This window comes from Protopterus annectens, chromosome 8.part0, assembly GCF_019279795.1.
Source record: "Protopterus annectens isolate FY-2018-M chromosome 8.part0, PAN1.0, whole genome shotgun sequence".
In the NCBI taxonomy this organism is placed as follows: domain Eukaryota; kingdom Metazoa; phylum Chordata; order Ceratodontiformes; family Protopteridae; genus Protopterus; species Protopterus annectens.
Genome location: NC_056741.1, coordinates 142016831 through 142042046, shown reverse-complemented (window position 1 = coordinate 142042046; position 25216 = coordinate 142016831). Strand labels below are relative to the sequence as shown.

The 25216-nt window shown below is 39.4% G+C and overlaps 1 protein-coding gene across 1 annotated transcript in view; it reads left to right on the top strand.

The window, feature by feature from the left end:
- Positions 1–25216, top strand: part of LOC122808165 (alpha-2-macroglobulin-P-like) — a 686630-nt gene that overhangs the window by 367346 nt on the left and 294068 nt on the right. The window contains exon 11 of the mRNA XM_044079138.1: positions 1151–1225. Coding sequence (XP_043935073.1) covers positions 1151–1225 — 75 coding nt within the window. The remainder of the gene's footprint in view (positions 1–1150; positions 1226–25216) is intronic.

Here is a 25216-nt window from a genome sequence, read left to right as displayed (position 1 = left end):
CCCTGTTGGGTTCAGTGTATTTTATATATATATATATATATATATATATATATATATATATATATATATATAGATATATAAATATATATTCCTGACTCTGCAACTTTCATTATTCAGAATTTTCTTCTTTAGTGTTGACTCACCAGTACCAAGTTGAGAAGTAACTAGATTTATTAATCTATAATAAAGACAGCACTGAAAGTTAAGCCCTTCACCATACATTTTTATTATATTTTAAGTTGATTGTTTTGTCATTAAATCTGATGTTTATGAATTTCTGATGAATAATTTCAATCTCAGCAAATGCACTGAAGAAAACTACTTATGAAATCTTTACCAGGAACAACCTTTTGCTTCCTGCCAGGGCTTCCCAGTAACTGAAATGAACAACTGTGTATGCCACATATGTACACTCGATTCATACATGTAAAGCCATTACACTTATTGGAATTCTCTTTCATCAGAATATCAGACTTTGGATACCTAAGAAACATAGATGAGCCAAAAACAAAGAGAAAGACCCCAGATAAACTAGAATATTCACTGTTTAATGACTTAAATGTACTTTAAAGGAGGCCTTTTCATACAAGTGTTCCAGTTCTAAGGCTTTTGAATTTTCATTGACTTTTCACTTTTTAAGAGTCTTTAATGTTGTTCTTAGGCCCTTAAAACCAAATCTCACTGCCTGCACACATGGCATTTTGCACTTATGATGGTCTCATAAGTATAACATAAGTGGTTTGGGTTTAAAGACCTAAATGCCTCATAAAAGAGTTTAAAAATCTAAAAAATCAATGAGTATTCAAAACTGGAGCTAAAACACATGCATGTTCTGAAGGAGTCAATTGCATATATCCCATGAATTTCCTGCAAAGGAGTTTTAAGGTATTTCACAGTGAAGATTCTGTTTGCTTTGAGGGTGTTTCTGTTTGCTGTAATATTAAATCTTCGGCATTAATAAGCCTCTTTCTCTGTTTCTCATTCTGCTATTTTCTTTTCTTGCTTTTTTTACCTTCCTCTTTTCTTATTTCTCTCTTTGCCTCTGTCTCACCATGTGCAAGACGGGTCAAGACAATGTATCAGAATAATGAACAAATGGATGAAGTAGAAATCGTTTGGGTAACCTTATTTTATTATTCTTTTTTTTCAGGGTGGAGTTAATGATGACATCTCATTATCTGCATATATTGTTGCTGCACTTCTGGAAATACCAAAATATGCTCCTGTAAGTATTGTGCTAATTGTTAATAAACCAAGCAGTGCATGTATGTTAGCTGTTTGTGGCACATTTTTAAACTTTGTTCAAATATTAATCTTCTCACCTTTATGTTTATCATTTATTCCCATTATTTATTCATCCTTGACAACTGCTGGCATAATGGTTAAGGTCTTTGCCTGCCATCCGCAAGGTGCAAGGTTCAATCTTGACGTCCAGCCACTGTCTGTTTTGAGTTTGCATGCTCTCCCTGTGTCTCTGTGGGGCTCCTCCTACCTCCAAAAAACATGCTGAGTGTTTCCATCTTAAACTCACCAATGAATGGAGCTGTGGGCAGCATCACAGACTCTGCATGGAGCACAATGGGGGAAGAGTTGTACAGACCAAGTGCTTTGGTCATCTACTCTGGTGCACAGTATCCTGCAGATAGGAGAACATAGATCAAAGACTACACACCCATGTGTGCCTGCCATAAAGCCCAGCAGCCCTCAGTAAGGTACTGGCTGGTCAGTGTCGAGACCCAGCCTAGATTACCTGGGATAGCCCTGGTGAGTGAAACCACTCAATCTGCCAAACAAGATCTAAGAATTTCTACACTCATTGACAGCACAAGGACAAGCTAGAAATTGTATGGGAATTGTGGTGAGAGAGGCTTCAGAAGGCAGTGAGGGATGTCATCAGAATTAATGACATCATCATCATCAGCCCCCTTTTTCCCATTTTCTACATGTGGTCAGGGTATCATGTTAACTGTCACCATCTGTCTCGAGTCCACATCACACTCCTGCCTTCTTTGACCCTCATGCCTGACTGTCGCAGATCTTCTTTCACACAATCCATCCACTACTCTGCTGGGCATCCTTGTTTCTTACCTTCTTTCTGTCTGTCTCAAATCTTTTTTATCAGATTGTCTTCTGTTTTTCTGCATGTGTCCAAAAACCTTCTTCCTGTCTTTTCCAAATCTTCTTCACCAGACTGTCTTCTGCTTTTCTACACATGTGCCCAAGCCACCATAATCTATTCTCTTTGATTTTTTTTCTGCAATTGGAGCCACTTTGGCTTCTGCTCTTATGTGTTCATTTTTTCATCTGTCCTACAGTATGCATCCTACCACCCTTCAAGTATATGGGAGAGATGGTTGAAGAGAACTGAAATCTGAATGAAGGGATCAAAGTTAGAATCAGAGACATAGATTTTAAGGTGTAGTCTATGACAGGAGAATGCCAAATAAGCTTAAAAATAAGACGTACAAGACAGTGGTGCAAGCAGTATTATTGCATGGTACACAAACCTGGGCAGTAAAGGCAGACCAGTTAAGGAAGTTAGAGGTAAAGGAGATGAAGGGTCTGAGATGGGTAGTAGAATCCATACTATGGGACAGGAAAAAAAATTAAAACATCAGAGCAGTAGTCAAAGTAGCTCCAGTTGCAGGCAAGTCAACGAGAACAGGTTATGGTGGTTCAGGCACATGTGCAGAAAAGCAGAAGACAGTCTGGTAAAGATTTGGAACAGAGAGGAAGAAGACTAGAAGAAGTGAGGGTGTCCAGCAAGGAGGTGGATGGATTTTGTGAGAAGGACCTTGAGTATCCAAGAAGGTAGGAGAATGGCACTGAATTGATAGAGATGGCGACAGCTGACACTGCACCCCAACCCCAGGCATTGAATTGAGAGAGATGGCGACAGCTGACACTGCACCCCAACCCCATATCTAACATGGAAAAAAGTGGGTTGATGGTGATGATGATGATGATTCAGCTCCTTCTACACACTACAAGTTTCATCTTGTCTATATTTATATTTTTACACTTTTGTAACATTATACATACAGTCATTATCCTTACTCAGATTTCCACAGCTCATATTGAATTTCTGTTATCCTTTGCATTCCATGTCTTACTGTGTAACACTGCTTCACACCTTCCTTTCCAAATCCTCATCTCAATATTCTTTTATACTTTCCTTTTGTAGCCTAGGTCTTCCATCACAATGCCCAGTCAATATATTTCCTAAACTTAGCATTCTTTGAACTAATAGTTTTAAAATGTTTGTACCTTTTCCCAAATGACTTAATTGTTTCGTAGTTAAAAAATGCATTAGTTAGTTTTAACAGCTCATTGAGTTTTCTCACTTGACATTTTCGTACTGTTATGGACTTTTGTCACCTTTTGCTGGCATTCTTATGTACAAACACCATGCAAAGTTCCACATCTTTGCATTGTTTCCCTTCTTCTGTCTCCTGTTGCATCTTTTGAATATTTCTCCCAAGTATACCAACTTTCAGCACTGTAATTTGTTTTACTGTGCAGGTATACGATTTATTGTCTAGTTTCCTACAACTCTTAGATTCCATTTTTTTTCTTTTTCATATCTTGCTATGTCATGATTTTTTATTTTAGAATGTATGTGTTTCTCCATGACTAACTGTGCTGGTAGTGCCGAGACTGCAAGTGGGACCTATACTTTGTGTAGACTAAGGTTGCTCAATAAGACAACGCTGCTCAGGGTGAAACTGAGTTGCTCCTAGAGCAACAAAAAAAGCTTGGAAGGGTTTCATTGATAGCTCTTTAAGGAAAAACTGAGCTTCCAGGTTTTTGTGTCTATACAAGGGCACTGCTAACTGCCACTGGGTGAAGAGCAGCACAATGCAAATGCAAGGCTTAAATGCAAGCAAAGAGAACAAGTTTTAAACTAACTACCAATCAGGAAAACACACAATAAGCCTTCCCACCAGTAATCCCTAACTCAGACAGGTTAGATCAACACACTTCTGACACAAGGGTGTGCACAATAGCTGGTTTGGAGCCCAAGTGTAACATGACCACTCAACAGATACAATGAAATACAGTGCATATGATTACTTAAAGCAGCAGCAGACAATACATTTTTTTCTTTGAAACTGGTAAAGCACAGTCATAGTATATAAGAGAAGTACAAAAAGATACTTTAGTGTAAGCCGTGGTGGTGCAGCGGTAGCATTGTCGCCTCACAGCAAGAGGTTCTCTCTTTCAATTCTTGGCTGGAGTGCCTTCTGTGTGGAGTCTGCATGTCCTCCCCGCGATCGAGTGGCCTTCGAAAGACATGCGTGAATGGGCGTGCCTTCATTGAAGATTGGGCATCGAGCTGGCACCTTGGCACCATAAAAATCTACTGCCAATCAGTAGCGGATCAGAGTTCCGCTGTGGCGACCCCTAACCGGCAAAAGCCAAAAGAAAAACAACAACAACAAAAATATACTTTAGAGCCCTTTTGTGTGGTTTCCAGCTCAGGTAGACCAGGTAAACACCTACTGCTACTAGATGAATAATCTCAGTCCATCTAATGTAAAAGCACAGTAAAGGGGTTTCTGGAGTGAAATGCTACCAGATACAATCTTTTGTTTCTGTGCTTACTTCATTTCCTGTAGCACATTTCAGTAGCCTGAATCCCACTGGAGGGAGCATTTCTTCATTCTGTTTTAGACCAAGAAAAGACTTGCACATCTCTATTTATGCTTTTTAATTCAATAATCCTATATTCAAATGGAATGACGCCCTCTAAAATATCTGCATATTTTTGCTTATATGTGCTATATTGTTAACGAGAGAAATATTTCATTAAACTCCCCAAAACGTTGTTTAGTGGGCTCAAAAATGTCTTTCAACTTCATGTACTCAGTAACAACTTTTTATATTCAAGGACTGCTGTTTCCTTAAAACCTCCAAATAAGTATTACCATATATCTGGATTTTTAAAATTCTTAGACAAAATCAAATAGTCCTTAAGTGTACCTAATCATCAAATCTAAACCATAGGCAGTGTGGCCATTTAAAATATGTAACTTAGTATCCATCATTTGTAAATTTTCATTAACTTCTTGCATATTAAGCACACAAATACAGCTTTCACTGGCTTTTTCACAGTGTTTTTGCTTTTTCATGCTGGGAGAGGTTTGGTCAATCTTTTGATCAGTGTGTAGCTGTTTTGGAAACCCCATATGTAGCAATGTTAGGTCTATTTTCATATGTCTGGAAACTAGGTGTTCTTTCTCTTCTTTCTAGATAAAATCTTTCTCATAAGCATATTCATTATGTTCCTGAACAAACTTACTTTTCTGTGACAACATAAGTCTTGCTTTTATATACATTTGCAAAAATATGCTTCATCATAAGCCTGTTTAAATACCTTGGGAGTTTCCAAATTCATAAATGTGCCATCTAATTATTGTGTTTCCTCTGCTAAAGTTTTGTTTTCTTCTTGATTTTAAAACTTCAACAGACAATGCATAATTTAAGCTCCTCAATACAAATGAAAATCCTGCCTTGCCATTAGGAAATCCAGCTCTATATTTCATCATAGGTGGGTTTTTTCATATTCCTCAGTATTTTACATTTTGACCACCTGCAAAATAGGTTTCAAAATAAAAATTTGGCATTTGTACCATTTAAAGACTTTCAATTTGTTCTCTCGTATGTGTCATGCTGACTTCTGCTGGAGCTTGTTGCAGTATAAAATCTCCACTGTTAATGTCAATTTCAGCTATAAATTAATTATCTAGGTTTAATAAAAATCCAATTAGTGATTAGTCCCTGCTGTCACATGTTCTATTTAAGAAAACAAAAAAGCTGAACAGGCCAGTTAACAGTCCATTCCAGGTGGGTGGTTAGTGCTCCAGGCCAAACAAATACTTGCATCCACAAAAACAACAAATTCCACTCAGAGTAGCATCTATATTTAATCAAAGTAGAAAAAATATGTATATATAATGATTTGAGCTCCCTAGATGTCCATTCATAAATCATTGCTGTGGTAGCCAAAGCTATATGGGTTACATTCTGTCAAGCATATAGCAATCGGCCCATCTGTTAAAGCGCCTCCCTCCACCTGTGCCCAAGCTGCCCATTACATGAGCTCCAAGTGCAGAAACCAGCATACCAGGTTCCAAGCACCTCAGTACTTTTTGACGCACTTAGAGAGTGTTCCTTTTGTGGACTTCAGAGGATCAGTGGTTGGCTGTCAGTCTTCCATTGCTGAACAGATAAGTTCCCTTTGGGGAAACCTTCCATGATATATTATTTTCTGTGAAAAATGTGCCAATTTCTCTGAGAAACGTTTTTTAAAGTGAAATGTGTGTTTTACAGGACTGCCTCAAGACTGGCTGGTCTGACACACTGTTTACCTTCTATTTTAACTTTTATTGTTTGTGTTTATTTTAAGTAATTTTTTGTGGAAAAACTTGTGTTTATTTTCAGGGACTTACTATGTTTTATTGGAAGCAAGTGTGTTTTGGAAGTGTCATTGTGTATTTTACTTGAGAACACTACTTTTGACAACGTACCTGTCACTGACTTGCTTTAGCTGCACTAACCTGGAATCAGGCTCATTTTTTGACTGAACCATGAAACAGCATACAGATCTCATGGTTCTACCTTCTCCTGTTCCTAAGCAAAAGAAAAATTGCAAGGATCTCCTGCCAACACAGCAGGCTTAGTCTATGTCTCAACAGCTAGTGGATGACTCTGCTGTAACCATTAATGGTTCCTCAGCAGGTGTTAAAGGAGGCAAATATAGCCACCAGTTAGAAATCTTATGGAACATATTTGTTAGATGGTGCTGCATTAAGAACCAGGGCCCGTTCTGTGTTTCTGTACCACTAATTTTGCAGTATTTTTTTGAGTCTAGCCTTTCATCTTTCTCTGTCAAGGTTTATCTCTTGGCCATTTCAACATGTCTACCTGTGGATCCTCCACATTCATCACAGTCTTTGGTCAAGCTTTTCAAGAAATAGGTTTTTATACTTGCTCCCACCTAGAAAACAAGTGGCACCTGCATGGAATTTTAACTTTGTTTTGGAAGACTTAACTTCAGCTCCCTTTGAACCAACTCATCAAGCTGATTTATGGTACATTGCTTGGAAAACGGTGTTACTGATTTCTCTAACATCTGTAAGAAGAATATTTGAGCTGCAAGCTCTTATGGTGGGTCAGGCCTATTTGGCATTTCATAAAGACAGGGTTTCTTTGAGAACAAATCACTCATTTATACCTAAAGTGGTTTTATTTCTTACATTAAGCTAAACCAACTATCTCATGTTCTTCCTTCCAGATTCTAAAACCAGGGAGAAAGGATTCTTCATACTATGGAGATACAATGGCAGTTCAAGTATTATCTTGGCAGAACTAAACATTTCATTTCAGGAAAGCTGAACAGCTGTTTATTTCCTATGAAGGTAAAAAATGGGGCAACCTATCCAAAAGCAGACCATTTCCAAATGTTTGCCTTGTGCCATTTCTTTTTGCTATCCCAACCATAACAAGACACTTCCAGGTAGGGTCAATGCTTATTCTGTGATAGCCTTGGCTTGTTCTATGGCTTTTTGAACGGGGTGGACTCTAGAAGCATTCTATCGCAGTTACTTGATCCTTTGTACATATCTTTACAAAGTACTACAAGCTAAATTCCTTTTTCAAGTCTAGAACAAGCTTTGCTAGGACCATTATTCAGTGCGGTTCAGGACCCTCATCCTTTTTCATCCCAATATTTGTAAGCAGCTCTGTTTTACTACCCATATAAGTTAGGCTACTGTAGCAGTGATTTAAAAATGAACTTAGTAAACTTACCATAATAATAGATGTTTAATTAAATCACTGCTGCAGTAGCCACTCCCTCCCTCCAGTTCCCATTTTGTGTCTATGTTTATGCTAGGGTACGGATTTGTATACCTGTTGTGATGATGCACCCCTCTTTATCCTGGGATGGCAAACAAGGAACCCTAATATCCACACTGACACCGGTGAGAGGCAGTTGCTAAACACAGGAATAATGGATTTATACAGACTTTCAAATGTAGCTCTCTGCATCCAACACAATGTTTTCCCAAGAGCACACAGGGAACATGCTCCACTGGGACTGGACTCTCTGTCTCTCCAGATTCCAGACAAGACCCACCTTGGAGCACTGTGTCCCAGTTCCAAGTAAAAGGCACACACTTGAATATTTGTACACTTCCTCCCCCTCCATGTCTTTCCCCCTTCTATCCATGCTCCACCCCTGTCTAACCCACCTAACTTCCCAACTGATTCATCTAATTTCTTCCAAACTGCAGCAGTATACTTTGGGTAATTCCTCTGCTATATGTATGTATTTCTTCTCAAATTTATATTACTCTCTTGTGTATACTTTGGGCAGTTCATCTACTGATCAGATGAATATCTATTTTACTGGTTATTATATCTTTGTACATAATTAACCAAATTCTTGTATGCAATTGACCACATTTTTTTCATACTAAATGATTGTGAATATTACTAGACTAACTTGATCCTTCTATTAACTTTTTAAATCTGCTATTAAACTGTTGGCAATTGCTTCTAACACATGGAGCTTTTCTCCCTGGGCCTCCATTGAAAACGGGCTAGCACCCAGTCGGACCTTACCAGTAAACAAATGTGAAAATAAAAATAAAATCTGATTTTTCACACACACTCACACACACACACACACACACACACACACACACACACACACACACACACACTCACACACACACGCACACACACACACACACACACACACACACACACACACACACACACACACACACACACACACACACACACGCACCTGGGAAAGGCTGACAAAGATTCACCAGCTGTGTACCCTCTCTCCAGATTACAGGGTAGTTGCCACCAGCCAAATACTCTAAGGCTCTTACAAGGGGTAACCAATTATATTGTATCAGATTAATATGGATATGAATGGTAGAGTATGACCGAAGCAGTAAGGCTTTTCAGAGTGGCCACAGTGACACTAAAATAAGCACAGGTACTCTCAAGATATTAAAATTATTCAGTACAGTACCAGCCACAATGAAAAGGTATAAAATATTTAATAATGGATAATAAAAATAGAAAACAGGAAAATACTTACATTCGGTTACAATAAACATCAGAGTTTTCAGTCACAAGAAATATAAAATAACACACTTGGATAACATCTCACATGCAGAAAAAGAAATAATATTAAACTAATCTCATGGTACTTTTACTAACTAAACTAAAGAGAAACTGTCCCTATTTAACTCACTTAATATCACAAGGCAACATGTACTTTCTGAGATGCTCACTTCCAGAAGGCAAGACAAGATACTCCACACACTGAACTGTACAACTAGCAACTACTGAACAACTGTGATAACTGACATAGATCTATTATATCAGGTTCCAAAGAAAAGCAAAAACAAACAAACTGCTGCTGTCAGAGTTCTGTCCTTCAACTGGTTATAGAATTACATCACATCTAGTCACCTGACTCTGGCACAGTTCACATTCAGAACTCTGTTAAGATTCTATTGTAGCATTTGTAACATAAGCAACTTTTACAAATACATTTTAATACAAGCATCTGTACAAATCAATGTGACAGACAAATGACATAAGATTATTTACAAAACTTCAGCAAGTCATGCTGATATATGCCACGCATTCACTGCTTTAGTTCACCTGGTATAGCTGGCAATACATCACATCATCTTATCCCCCCCCCCCTTTGAAGACTCAAGCTATTTTTTCAAGTCACCCTGAAAAAACATTGCTTAAGAGAAATGGGTCTCTCTCAGAACACATTAACTTATACCCTGTCCTGAGAATCCATCTGCATTAGCATTGCTGTACTCTGGACTGGCTAATACAGGGGGTCCTCCCAAAGCCCATCTAATTCATTCACTCCGGAGAAGCTCAGAAAATGCTACCTGCTTACTTCCACCATAGGAACAACAGTGCAGCCTCAGCTTATTTTCAGGTAATCCATTTATAGTACCATACAGAAAACAAATGTACATAACTCTTTAACCATAAGAGCTAGACTAAAAATGTAAATGTGCAAGTTGTTCAGCAGACACTGACCTTTCCAACAGTGTAAATGTTGATAGTGTGTATGTACGTCGTTATTAAATATTTGCCAAGGAATGCTGATATTGTGCATATTTTTTACCTTTTTGGTGCAACAAATCGCAACCACTTGGTGAATATACCATGTAAACCCATACAGTTTGCAATTAATTTGTTTGTATGAGTGTCAGCTTTAAAATGATACCTTAACCATTACTGTGTGATGCTCCTTTATGGAGATATTCAAGGAAATATGATTAATATTATATGTCTCATAATTGATAAATGAACAAAGCATTATATCTCATCACCTGTAATAGACAGAGACTATATATCAGTTTACAAGTTGTGTGGCTCACTGTCAGCTTCAAAATGAGGCATCATTTGTGTCATCACCATGCTCCCTTACAAAGGTATGAGCATAACAATGAGAAATATTGCAAATGTATAATTTTCATAATCGTACAAGACTAAATAAACTGTGATATCTGTGCATGTGTACAGCATACACCATGCTGTAAGGAGTAATACTGTCTTCAAAATGAGATATTACTTGGGACATTGACATGATCCCTTGCAAAGTTATTTACCAAAATATGTAAAAAATCATCACTTCCATAAACTAAGTCCTAAACAAACTTTGAAATCTGTATATATGTGTGTGTGTGTATATATATATATATATATATATATATATACAGCATACAAACACAGTTCCTTTACCATGTTGTAACTATTAATAACCTCTACCATACCCGCATGACACTTACTGGGCTTAATTGTCAACCCTGCCCTTTGCAGTCTACCCAAGACCCCCCTGATACGCTGAGGGTTCATTTTGTTAACATAGTACAGTTTGTGTTCCTACTTCCTGCCAGTTTTACCATATAATTAGCATCACTGGCCTTCTCTACCACTTCAGGGTCTCCCTCCCAAGCTGCCTGCAGTTTATTGTGTCTGACAGGAATGTGCACCATAACCTGTTGTCCCACAGCATACTCTCGAGCTCGAATCTTCCTGTTATACAAAACTTTTTTGTCTGTTGGGATGCTACCAGGTTCTCCTGGGCCAAACCCATGAACTCCCTAAGCCTTGTCCTATGGTTTAGGACATACTCCACAGCAGATTCCTTGTGAGATTCACACTCACCCTCCCACTGATCAAGAATTAAATCTAAAGGCCCCCTCACCCTATGCCCATACATTAACTCAAAGGGTGAAAAACCTGTGGATTCCTGGGGTACCTCCATGTATGCAAACAGTAGATGGGGCAAATATTTGTCCCATTTCCTCCTAAACTGGTCTGCAAATGCCCATAGCATGGCCTTTAGTGTGAAGTTTAACCTCTCCACAAGATCATTAGTCTGGAGATGGTAGGAGGTGGTCTTTAGCTGCTTCACCCCACAACACTTCCACAGACAAGCCAGCAGGTCTGACGTATAATTGGCACCTCTCTCTGTCAGTATTTCTCTTGGGAAACTGACCCTGCTAAAAATCTCCAACCAAGCATTTGCCACCTTCTCTGCCTCACAGAGCCATTGCCTCAGGGCATCTGGTAGTATAATCTACCACCACCAGGATATACTTCCTCCCTGTGGAACTTGGGGTACTCAAGGCCCCACAATATCCATAACTACCCTAAAAAACCAAACAAGGTTCACTCTGGGGACCAAATCAGAGTATGAGACCCTGGAACGTACACAGTGTCAAAAATAATCCAAAGAAACTTCTGAGCTTGGAAGGTTGATTTAATAACGCTTGTGACCAACAAAATGCGTTTTCGAATATCTTCGTCAGATAACAAACACAAAATCAATTACATGCTTCACAAGAACCACTCATCTTTTATACCATACATAAATTGAATAATTGAATCCTGTTAATATTAATTACCAATCAAATAATTTAACACAATCTGTAAAACATGCCCTGAATGAAAAATATATATCCATAGCTCTTCTAAATATTCTGTACAATATATAAGGATGTGTTAGTAAATGAATATAAACTAATTTATTTCATTTTAAAAAACTATTTATTACAAACATTTAAAAATAGATAATTTAAAAAATGGTATATAAAATGTATATATGCAAAAAGATTCAATAAAATTCTATGAACTTATAATCAAAAATACTGCCATCTAGTGGACAAAATAAAAATTACAATTTAGCAGCCCTTAATTTAAGAACTGGAGTTATTGAAAGCATTTCATTTAAGCCTGGCTCCTTAGTAGCTTCCAGGATAATTTGCCAAAATAACTCTCTGTATTCGAGTTTTGTTTCCCACATGCCACCCCTGATTTCTTTTGGAACAATTTCTAATACAAAAAACCGGAAAACTGATTCCTTGCAAACCTGAGAATGCCTAAACAGTGCATTATTCATTTTATTTTTCTTCATTTCACAATAGTGTTCATATATTCTCGATTTGAGTTTTCTTTCAGTTTTCCCACATAAAGCGAAAACAGGAGTGACATGTGGCAAGATAAACTACCCCTGTAGTGTTGCAATTGGCAAATTTAGAAGATGTTATAGTTTTATTTCTACTCGGAATAAAAATGTTAACCCCAGTGTAAATGTATTGACATTGAGAACATGATCCACATTTGTATGTTCCTGTTCTGTGTGACTCACTATCACACCCCTTGCTGCCCCCAAATTCAAAGATGTTTTTTAAATTCATGTCTCTTCTGTATATAAAATTCAAAGGTTGGTTTCTTATAAGTTCTAGGTCAGTAAAGTTTCTAAACTTCTCCCACTCTTTAGTAATAATGTTTTTTAATAATACTGTATCACCTGTATAGTCCATTATATATGCTTTAGAAAAATTATTGGTTTCACTTAAGGGTGTGTTAGTATGAGGAAACTCTTGTCCCAATATGGGGGCAAATCTCTCTTTTCTACCCTCTATTACCAAATTGTAAATTTCTTTTATTAAATAATTGGGGTATCCCCTATCCTTAAACATATTCATGACAAATTGACTGTCAGAGTAAAAATCACTTTCATCAGAAGTCATCCTGCTTGTCCTAATGAGTTGTCCCTTAAGAATGTTCCTTTTCTGACTAAAGGGATGCCCACTTGAAAAATGCAGGTATGAATTTGAAAAGGTAGGTTTTCTGTAAACTTTAGAAACAAAATGATCATTGCTTTTAGTTAATAAAACATCTAAATAAATACATTCATCCATATTGATTGTATATGTAAAATCTAAAAAATTAGTAGTACTTTTGATATATTGCAAAAATTCATAAAATCTGTCAATGGTATCTGTCCAAAAAATAACAATGTCATCCAAAAAGCGCTTGTATAACCATGGCCTTTAGTGTGAAGTTTAACCTCTCCACAAGATCATTAGTCTGGAGATGGTAGGAGGTGGTCTTTAGCTGCTTCACCCCACAACACTTCCACAGACAAGCCAGCAGGTCTGACGTATAATTGGCACCTCTCTCTGTCAGTATTTCTCTTGGGAAACTGACCCTGCTAAAAATCTCCAACCAAGCATTTGCCACCTTCTCTGCCTCATAGAGCCATTGCCTCAGGGCATCTGGTAGTATAATCTACCACCACCAGGATATACTTCCTCCCTGTGGAACTTGGGGTACTCAAGGCCCCACAATATCCATAACTACCCTCTGAAACAGCTCCTCAATCACAAGCAAAGGCATCAACAGAGCTTTGGCCTTTTCACCTGTCTTGCCTACATTTTGGCACTGTTAACACATCCTGTCATACCCTGTTACATCCCTTGTAATCCGAGGCCAATAAAAATTCTGCATAATATGACTCCTGGTATACTTTATAGTCATATGACCTGCAAAAGTGATATTATGGGCTATGGCTGGAAGCACCAGACAGAAGGCTCTAGGCACTACCAGCTGCTATATTACCACACCCTCTAGTCCTCCCTCAGGGGTCCACTGTCTGTACAATAACCCTTTATCCTGGTATACAGATTCCGCTTTTCCTTGAGCATCAGGTGCCTCCTTAGTTACTTCCCTCAACCCTCGTAAGGTATGGCCCAAAGCTGTGCCTGTCTCAGTTGTACTTTCATGACCTTTCCTAGCTCCCTTCCACAGGAAGTCTAGTATCTTTTGACAACATTGTCTCCTTGTCATCCTGGGTACTACCACTTACCTCTGTCCTTGCAGTCATCTTGTCCATGGGAACATCAGTACCTACCAGCAGCTCTGGTTCACTTTCAGGCTCACTGCCACAAGGGAACTCCCTCCCTGAAATAGCCACGCCATCAGCCCCAGCTTCAGGCATGGGGTCTGTCTGGGTTCCCCCTAGGCTACCAGACCTACTTGCTGTCTCCAAGCCTGACTGCATGTAACTGTATGCACACAAGGTACTACATTGTCAAAATCATTCCCTATTAAGACATATGCAGGGATATCCTCAAACACACCTAACTGCTTGTCCCCTTTTCCACCTTCCCAGTCAAGGTGAACCCTAGCCAAGAGTATTTAGAATGGGGTCCTTCCTAGAGCTCTAACTGGTGGCACTGCTCTTCTTTAACCACTTTAGGCTTCACAATTGTTATGTCAGAGGCTGTCTCTCTCTCTTAACAGAGGCCTGTCTACTATCCACTAAGAAGGATAAAAACATCAGTGATAGTTTGTTGTCCCTGTTGTCTACAGACAACTTACTACTGTCATGCTGTTATTCCCACTTGCTGGCTCCTCATCTTTATTCCCCACCTTGCTTCAGATTACATTTGAATGCTACATGGCTCCTCTGATTATATTTAAAACATCCAACCCCTAATCCTGGCCATGTACCTGAACTAGTGGCTTCCCCTGTTACTGATAGACTATGTTGGGGTGATTTAGGGTGCCCAACATGGGTTCCCTCCTATCCACGTACAGCACTGAGTATCCCTTTCTTGTGCAGTGATGACCTGTTGGCTAAGTAGAGATACCCTTTTCTCCCCAGCTCATATGAAGAGTTACATTCTCAGTCTGCCAACCAAATTCTCATGTACGCAGGCAAAGTGCTAAAGGCTTGTTCCCTCACCAAACCGTCTGCCAGACTTTCAAAAGTGGTAACTTGACACCCAGTCACCCACCTATGAATGTAAGTGATTAATTCAGCAATATAATCACATACACTTTCATCTGCCTTGCATCTATGCTCATGAAACTTTTTCTGTAAGCTTCAGGTGTTAAAACAGTCTAGTAAACATTGTTTGACTTTTTCATAATTTAAACGGTCAGTAACAAGCAATTTAGAAACAGTGTTACAGCTTTACCATAGAGTAAAGGGGTCAGGAACCATACCCAGAGCTCTTGGTCAACATCATACTGTGTACATACCCTTTCAAATATATGAATAAAACTATGAAAATCAGTATCATCTTTAAATTTTGGAATAATTTTACTGACTTTTATTGCTTCTGGGGTTTGGTTACTCCTTTCGCCATCACCTCCATGACCCTGTTGAAGAGTCAGCATCTCCTTCTCATGCTGGCGCTGCTTTTCCCTTTCTTCAGCCTCCAAGTGTTTGATTTTTAGTTGCAGTCTCAGTCTCTCTTTGGTCTCCAAACATTTCACCTCCAGTTCATGCTGATGCTGCATCTCCCTTTCCTCAGCCTCCAAACACTGCAGTCTCTCTTTGTTCTCCAGTTCAAGTCTCTTTAACTCCAGACTGATTTTTAAATCCTCTGAGGAAAAGGTGAATTGTCCTGCTTCTGAAGGCTGCACATCCAATCACTGAACTAGTTATCTCCCTGGTTGCTGGACTGTGCTGCAGCTGTGATTAAGACTGAAATCAGATCCTCTTTTGTCAGGTCTGCATGCACCAGTCCTCTGGCTTTTCCCACCTTGGCCAATAGGTTCTTTGTCAGCTTGCTGTAGTCTTTTCCTGGTATCTTTGCCTGCTTTTCCTGACTAAACTAACTAACAAAAATAAATAAAATTGTTGAGACACTGAAACTCTGAATATTTACCTTGTGACTGCTGAGAGTACACACACCTTCAGTGACAACTGCTTACAGGCTACTGAAGTTCAATTAATATCCCAACAGCCTGACACCAATAAAATGTAACAATGCATCTCTCTTTATCCTGGGCTGGTGATCAAGGAGCCCTAATCCTCACCACTCACACCAGTGATAGGTGGTCGCTAAACAAAGAAATAATGGATTTACACAGAATTTCAAATGTATGTCTCTGCATCCAACACAATTTCCTCCAAGAGCACACAGGGAACACACTCCACTGGGACTGGAATTTCCATCTCTCCAGATCCCAAACAAGATCCACCTTGGAGCACTGTGTCCCAGTTCCACACACTTGAGCATCTGATTTTTCATACACGCGCACATACACACCTGGGAAAAGCTGACACAGATTCACCAGCTTTGTCCCCTGTCTCCAGATTACAGGGTAGCTGCCATCAGCCAAATACTCTAAGGCTCTTACAAGGGGTAACCGATTATACTGTGACAAATTAATATTGATGTGAATGGCACAGTGTGACCGAAGCAGTAAGATGTTTTGAAGTAGCCACAGTGACACTGAAATAAGCAGAGGTACTCTCAAGCTATTAGAAGTATTTACTAGAAGACCAGCCACAATGAAAAGGTATACAAATATTTAATAATGGATAATAAAAATAGAAAACAGGAAATACTTAATATTTAGTTACAATAAATATCAGTTTTCAGTCACAAGAAATATAAAATAACACAGTTGGACAGAATCTCACATGCAGAAAAAGAAATAATACTAAACTAATTGCACAATAGTTTTTCTACCTAATCTCACAATATTTTCCTAACTAAACTAAAGAGAAACTGTCCCTAGTTAACTCACTTAATATCACAAGGCAAGATGTATTGCTGAGATGCTCATTTCCACAAGGCAAGATGAGATACTCCACACACAACTGTACAACTAACAACTACTGAACAACTGTGATAACTAAGATCTTTTATATAAGGTTCCAAAGAAAAACAAAAACAAACTGCTGCTGCCAGAGTTCCGTCTTTCAGCTGGTTATAGAATTACATCACATCTAGTCACCTAACTCTGGCACAGTTCACAGTCACACATGCACTGCTTTACTTCTCCTGGTACAGCTGGCAATACCTCACATCATCACATCTATATCTAATTTTACTTTTCTTATCAGATCTGTAACCTCACTTTTACAGTTTGGAAGGAAGCCCTGAAGTGAAAGCCTTGAAGTGCTTGCAGCTTTTTCAACCAGCAGCCTAGGTGAAAGGTGGGCTGATTATTCTGTCCTAGGCAGGATATAACCCATATAGTCTAGGCTACTGAAGATGTGATTTAATTGAACTTCTACTGTTACAGTAAGTTTATGTACACAACTCTATCTCTGCCTTCTTCTTCAACACCTGTGATTTCCCCTGTCTGTGTAGGTGCTTAACAGTGATTTATCTGCATATTATTTAGCACAAGATCAGTTAAAAAGCAGTCATTCAGCCCAAGGGATTGATAAAATTGTATCCATGTTTGTCACTTGCACTGCTCTAGTGACACATAATTGTTCAGATACACCATTTTATACTTGTATCGACTTTCTCTGTAATACAGGGGGAAAAGCAATGCTAGGAATGTATACCAGAGTGTGAAGACACCTTCTTTGCAAAGGAAAAATATTTACCATAAATAAAATTGAATATGATACCCTGAAGTTGTTAATATAGACAACTAAATTATGTTTTGACAACATTTATTAACTTGTGGGTGATGCAGTCTGTAAATACGCAAAGTAAGCAAGAAGTAGAACAAGCAAGCATTCAGTGTTGTCATGTGCAGCAGAGGGGGAGCTGAGGTTTGGGCATTGGCATCATGGTTAAGGTGCTCACCTCACACATTCAGTGTACAAGGTGTGATTCTCACCCTTGAGGGAAATTGGATAGGCTTAAAATGGCCCACAAAAAGTAACTAGCCTAGTACTATAAACAAAACTGAAGGAAGAATTTGCCATATGAACCCAAAGGGGAGTCAACTAAATCCCTATAAGTTCTTAAAGAATCAACAATCAGACCATTGTAACTCAGCCAGGACAACCTTGACAATTTGACTAGGTAGCACCATAAAATATGGAAGGCTGCTAATTCTTAAACTGCAGCACAATCAACTCCATTTCATATAACAACACTGAGTAAACACCTCCCTAAAAGCCTGGAACATTCTGCATTAAGTGTAGCAGTCTCACTGGATACTACACATAGCCCTTTGTCTGACAGATGGTGGTCCTACTGTTAACCATAACACTATATTCACACTCATCTTAACCCTAACAACTAGGGCTTGAGTTAACATTACATCTATGTTGATAGTTGGGTTAGATTTAAAAAAACTGTCTGAGTGAAGGCTATGACTTAAATGAAACATAACTTTAAAATGTGTCCTTTCTCTAGTTCAGTTAAGATTAAGGTTTAGATTTAGTTATGTTTACAATAGGGGATTGGGTTAAGCTTGAAGAAGTAGTCAGTGGTGACCCCTTGAATACACTTTGCTTTCTGGTGCTGCTTCTACCATGCTGTAACACTTACAAAATGTTGCAGATGGAGATGTGTTGCTTAAAAGTATTGTCAGAACTTAAACTTTTTCCCTAACACCAGCCTAATCAGACATTTAATAAGATTACAACTCTTACTAGAGTTATATTTATGATGGCTTATTCTGTCAGAAAAAGACAGTCAATGTAAAATGCATTGTTTAATGATGGGAGAAGACAACATAGCATAGTTGAGGCTTCTATTAGGATTGCCCTGTACACATTGAGAGTATTTTTATCCTAGCTGTAATCATTTATTTCATGGCCTGTCTATGCCTGGTAAATAATGATGGTGGTATTTATTTATTTATTTTTATTCTAGTTAATTGATTAAATACTTTTGTAGTGATATATTGATGTGTTTTTGTTATATTTTAGTCTTGTTTGTGATTCTCATGGGATATACCCACAGTTATGAACCAGATGCTGCCTCATAGCTAGTGTCATGAAGTATTGTGCCCACCTCTACCTTGCTTAACCATCTCGGCAGCCAGCTCGTCCTTAGTCTCAATAGGTACCTCCTTCACTACTAATTCTGTCACTGCCACCAATGTCTGTCCTGTTTTGTATGTGTTGGCACCTCCTTCAATGCTAATTCTGTCACTGCCACCAATGTCTGCCTTGTTTTGTACATGTTGGCACCTCCTTCACTGCTAATTCTGTCACTGCCACCAATGTCTGTCCTCTTTTGTATGTGCTGGCACCTCCTTCACTGCTAATTTCAGGACTGCCACCAATGTCTGCCCTGTTTTGTACATGATGGCACCTCCTTCACTGCTAATTCTGTCACTGCCACCAATGTCTGTTCTCTTTTGTACGTGTTGGCACCTCCTTCACTGCTAATTCCAGGACTGCCACCAATGTCTGTCATCTTTTGTACATGTTGGCACCTCCTTCACTGCTAATTCTGTCACTGCCACCAATGTCTGCCCTTTTTTATGTATTAGAGAAGTAGCATTTTGTGTGATAGCGAACACACTGCGTATCTTTTACTGCATGTTACAGGGTTGTAATGCAGAGCACTACTGGATACCTCTAAACAGGGAAAGCAGGCCTTAGACAGTCAAAAGACACAAAAGACATGTTTGACTATAATCTGGGTCTGCACTAGGCCAGTGTTGTTTGCATACTCTTCCATGGTCTATGAGTTTCTTATTGGTGTCATTAGCCATGGCTAGAGGGCATATCCATCATTGCCAATAAGATGGCTGTGTGGGAAATCACCCCACACAAACTGATGATATAAGTCAGACGTGCAAGATGTTGGAACTTGAAGTCATGGGCACTGCCTTGGTGACCTGCTGACACATTGTATATTATACCCCATGCATTGCACACTACCTGAGAGTTGATGGAGCTTGAACCCCTTACAGTTAACATACCACTACACTGTTTCCAGGTGGAGTCTTTATTGCAATGTGGGTGCAACCAAAGGCACCCATTACCTCAGGTGTATGGGCAATTTCATAAAATGCCTGCATGATGTTGTGTCTGTCCTCTTTGGAAGTGAGAACCATGTATGCTCCTCCATATGCTGTAAAATGGCATTGAGAAATTGGTGTGGTATCCATGAGACAGATCCCTGATATAGCACCCACAGTGTTCCCTGCTGGTCATGGGAAGGTTCTTGTAGCCTTTATTCTCAATACTACAAATACCTTTGGGACCATAGGGATGCATACTCCACATATGTCATTATCTACTACATGGTGCCTCTATCCATGTGTAGTGGTCCACTCTTCATGTGTCATAGAGGCTTGGTGTGGCAGGAATAGACAAATATTTCAGAAGTGGAGAGGGTGACAAGGCTTCTTACATGTATGTAGCTATTAAAGCAGCAACTGACCCATACATGTTTTGTGGTCTCTGTCCTATAACCCCACAATATTTCTCTGGCCAACAACTCTTTGGGTTGTGTCTCATCAAGCGAAATTTATGCATTTCTGAATTACTCTGTTATATTGTTTACTCTCATTTGCATCACCATTACCCTTATTTTAATAATTTTGCTCAATACCATGTCATATTACACTCCCTTGTATGGTACATTGGTCTTGGGTCTTGATATTTTGCAGCCTACCACAATCACACTGTGTATGTCCCTGAATCACCACTCCTTGCGAATTGCCTGCCTCTTGTGCAAATTTATCTGCTCTGATGCACAAAATCTTTCTGAATTCCATTTTCTGAGACTGCAGTTTCATCTGCAAAATTGAGGGCTCTAAAGTCAGATGATATTTGGAGGTGCAAGCAATTTTAGAAAGATGTTCTTCCAGGAGACTTGACAATAAACTTCAAAGGCATTGATAGGAAAAGAGGTTTGTAAAGTACTTTTGTTTCATGTTTTTGGATAGCAGTGCTGCTATACAAAACATGAAGTGAAAGTACTTTATGGACCTTTTTTCCCTTGTCAACACCTTTATGCACAAAAAAGCAGGAAAATACTTTCTGGACCCTTTTTTCCTTCATAGCTAAGACCTTTTATACACAAGGAAGGGACACATTTTTTAAGTTTAAATTGAGTTATAACAAGGACACCAAATCCTTGTATAGGAATGCAAATCCTCCAAGGCAAATGACACATGAGTGGGCATATTCATGTCAGCAGGAGGTTCGCTGCAATTCCCTGGTTAAGCCTGCTAGAACTGGAGTGTCCAAATAACACTGATTTTCTAATAGTTGCAGTACATGCTTTAAAGCTGAACTGTGTCTTCTATACTTTACACATTGTGCCCCCTTTCTGCAAATATTCATATTGACATTATCCATGTTGAACTCTGCCACTGAACTTGCTGCTAAGTTGCTTGATGTTGGGCAGCAGTTCTCACAATGAGAAATGGGTGTAACTGTGAATGCTAACCGTTATTCTCTAGGACGAGAACTAGTGCATGTTCATGGCAAAGGATGGCACTGGCAGTTGCAGGGTGCCCCAGTGGTTCTCAAAGGAGAGCAAGATCTTTCTCTTTCAGCTTCATAGAGACAACAGGACCATTTACTAGGATCTGTTATGAGGGTCCCTATTATAAGGTAGATGCCTGGTACTGGTTTCAGCAAGGTAGTTACTGATGCCTCTGGTATTCCACAGACTAGAGAGCAGTGCAGGTGCCATTACAGTGACCTGAAGAGGAACCATCTAGATCTTCTTTGCTGATGGAAAAAAAAATAGGTTGGAATGAGGGCTCCTGAGATACACAGTAGGTACTTTATTCTGTCCTGCCAGTCTGGAGTTATAGTACTTTGGTATACCTCTATTTATTCCACAGCCAGGGAAGCTATGACATAGAATGCCCAACAGTAACTTAGGAAGTTGGCCTGCCTTTCTAAGTGGAGAGATAACTACGCCTGTTTTCTAATGAACAATTAGTGGTATAGTTATCTGTTCCTCAATGTAAGTATTTGACCCATCAGGCAATGGCAGACTTCTTGGGTAGTTTAACTATGGGAGATATCCTATCACCTTTTGTCGACTATATAAGTCATGTAGGCTGCTGCAGTACACAGTTAAGTATGTGTACTTGTTCATTGCTGGGTGTTTGGCTGTTATAGTGCTGCTACAGTCGCTCAACAGCTACCACATTTGTCTTTCTTGCTGCATGATGAGAAGGGTGAGTGCTCTATTCCTACCCCATGCATTTTGATTTTATATTACAATTCAGCATAAGGGGGGGTCTGAGAAATTTTGTAGTGCATAAGAAAAGACTTGCCTGAAAAATTTCATGCAGAAACATTATTTAATCCAACTTACAGCACAGAAATTCACTGGACAATGCCAGATGGTTCCTTTTGTAGAAGTCACACATACCAGGCCACATATATCTGCATTTGTAGTAAGCCCTCATTACTCTGACTGATGTTTTCTTATGAGACTAACATGTTACTGTATTTATGTAATACTGTATTGCATGGTATCTTTGTGTTTCTCTCCCTCACTCTCCATCTCACTGACCTTTCAACGGCACCTGTGGCTATGCTGCAGTCATCAGTTTCCACCACTAACAATATATGCAGCACAACCTGACATTGCTCCTCCCTAGAACCATCTCTGAAGGAGGCTGATAAGCCCACTAGAGCTCCTCTCTAGAACTATCGGTTGTGGAGGCTGATAGGCCCTTTAGTTGGTGGGGCTTCACTGGTCAAGAGACCTGTTGTTCCTGTCAGTTGCTGTCCCAGGAATGACCCAGAGCCAGCTAATGGACTGGCATACTGAGGCCCACATTTGCCGCCTTGGAAAGGCTCCTATTGCAGTTTACAGAGTCACATTCCTTCCCACAGTTGGCCACACCATCAGAGCCAGAACTTAATTGTGAGGGTACGCAGAGTGGTGTCTAGACTCCCTCTTGGTCTGACATGGGCAAGATGGTACTGGGGTCATAACCACCCAATATCCGACTCCAGTGTTCCTCTCTCTCTTCTGTATTTATGCTCTCCCTTATTTGTTGTCCAATCCTCCCCATCACCGTTGACTTTCCTTTGTTTATCCGATGTCTCACAATCAACTGTGTTTCCTTTCTGATAGTGTGTCAGCAGCTCACCTGTCAGTTTTGCTTGTTTTTTTGTGCATGTCCCTTGGTACCTAAACTAATCCTCTTACCCTTCCCTCAACTTTGTTTACTTCCTCCTGTACCTTACCTTCTTGGTTGTAGAAAATAGACACTTGTTTGGGAAAACAACATTGTTTTATCTTTTCCACCCCATCTTATTCATTCCTTAGCTGTTTTCCTTATGTGCTTCCCCCTGCGTGTTTTCTCCTTTGCCATAATGTCCTGTACTCCCATTTTTACCCTTTAATCTATCCAGAATATAGATCCCTTCTTCTGTGCATATAGAATCATACAAGGCTAATTGCCCTGAAGGGCCATTTTAAACCTAACTTGATATCAGAATCAAACCCTGTACCTTATGCTTTTGAGGTGAAGACCTTAACCATTATGCCAACCTTCTCCCCTACATGGCAATGTTCTGATGATATCTTAGTGTTACAGATGAAAGCGCTATACTGTGGATGTTTTTAACCTACATTTGGTATTAAACATATTCTTTAACAAGTTTGGAGTTCAGTGGCTGACTTGCTGGTTGTTTTGTTGTAGTTAGCTACTGTTTTCTTCCAGTAGTAGAGCTGCACTCGTGTTTCTTCCTCTTCATACATGGTAATGTACTGAGCTGCATCACAACAAGTACATTTTTTGCAGTCATGTCACTTATCCACCACTAGGGAGTATGTGTACTCAATACAAGCCCTGCCCTTGCAATGAGCAGCTTTCCTAATTAGCTGCTGTTTTCACAGAGCTTTTTCACTATATTAACCATTACTAAATTTAGAACATGTCATGCCCGAAAGGGTCTATATTATGATATTGCATGCTCAGAAGAGTGAACGACACATAATTGATCCCATGTAAGCGAAAGCTTACAACATCGAAACCTCAGAACAGCGATTTTTTTCTAAGGGAAAAAAATTGCTGTTCTGAAATTAAAAAAAAAAAAAAAAAACTGTAAAACATTACATAATGTGGGAGGCTTTGCCCCCACATCCCCTGACATGGGGGGTTGTGCCCCCCACACACCCCCTACTTAAATATACCAACTCCAAGATCGCACTACAGTGCCGAAAACAACAAAGTAGCAAAAGTGGCCAAATGAATTCTTTCCCAGGGAAAGAATTTGCTGAAAAGCCTCTTCACTATTTTGCCTTTTTGCGCTTTTCAGTTCGACAAAGACACATTCGACAACCTGCTTCTGCGACAGAGTAATAGGGAGTTGCCTGAAAGATAAACAGTGGCTCACTCAGCTTGATCTGAATCCCTAGATGTGACTTGTCTAGTCAGGCAAAGTACAAATTCCTGGGTGGGATGAATACTTCCCAGTAAATTTCTGGTGATGCCCAGTAGCCTAAAATTGATGGCATTAATAAGAAGCTTCAGGAAGTAGCTAAAAAGGGACATAAAATTGTGCAAATATTTTTAGGCTAAAGCCAGTCTGCAGAGCTTTGAAAACCTGTCTGAAAAAGGAGACCATCTGAGGCATCTTTGCAGGTGAAACAACCTTCAACTGTTTGAACTGCTGAAGAGAAAGGATGGCATTAATCCATGAGAAAATTGAATATCAAGCTAAATAAATGGTTAGGAAATGAAGTGAGGTGAGGACAAAATAGAGCAGGCACACCATATTCAAAATAAAGATTTTAAGGGCACACTGTGACACCTGATCAATTTATTTACTTATTTATTTATTTTTACCATGGGCTATCCAGGTTGGAGTTTGACTTTTCCAGCTACATGGCTCCAATAAGCCCATTCTTTCACCAGTGTCACAGATTCATGGAACTTTGCCAGGGTTTAATCCCTCTGGGCTTCAGTCACCCCAAGCTAGCTGGAGGCAACAGTTGTTGCAAGAAGAGTGGGAGCTTAGGAGATGCCACTGCCGCTCACAGAGGGGGTTTGATATTCTGAGTCCCTGCATTCATTCATTCATTTATTTATTAACATTTGTTAAAAAGATGGGTGCACTGGTCCATGGACCCTTTTCAGGCATGGCCTGGGCCATTACAACAGTGAGTTTCAATAGTGATAGAATTATTACAAAATTACAAACACAACAGTA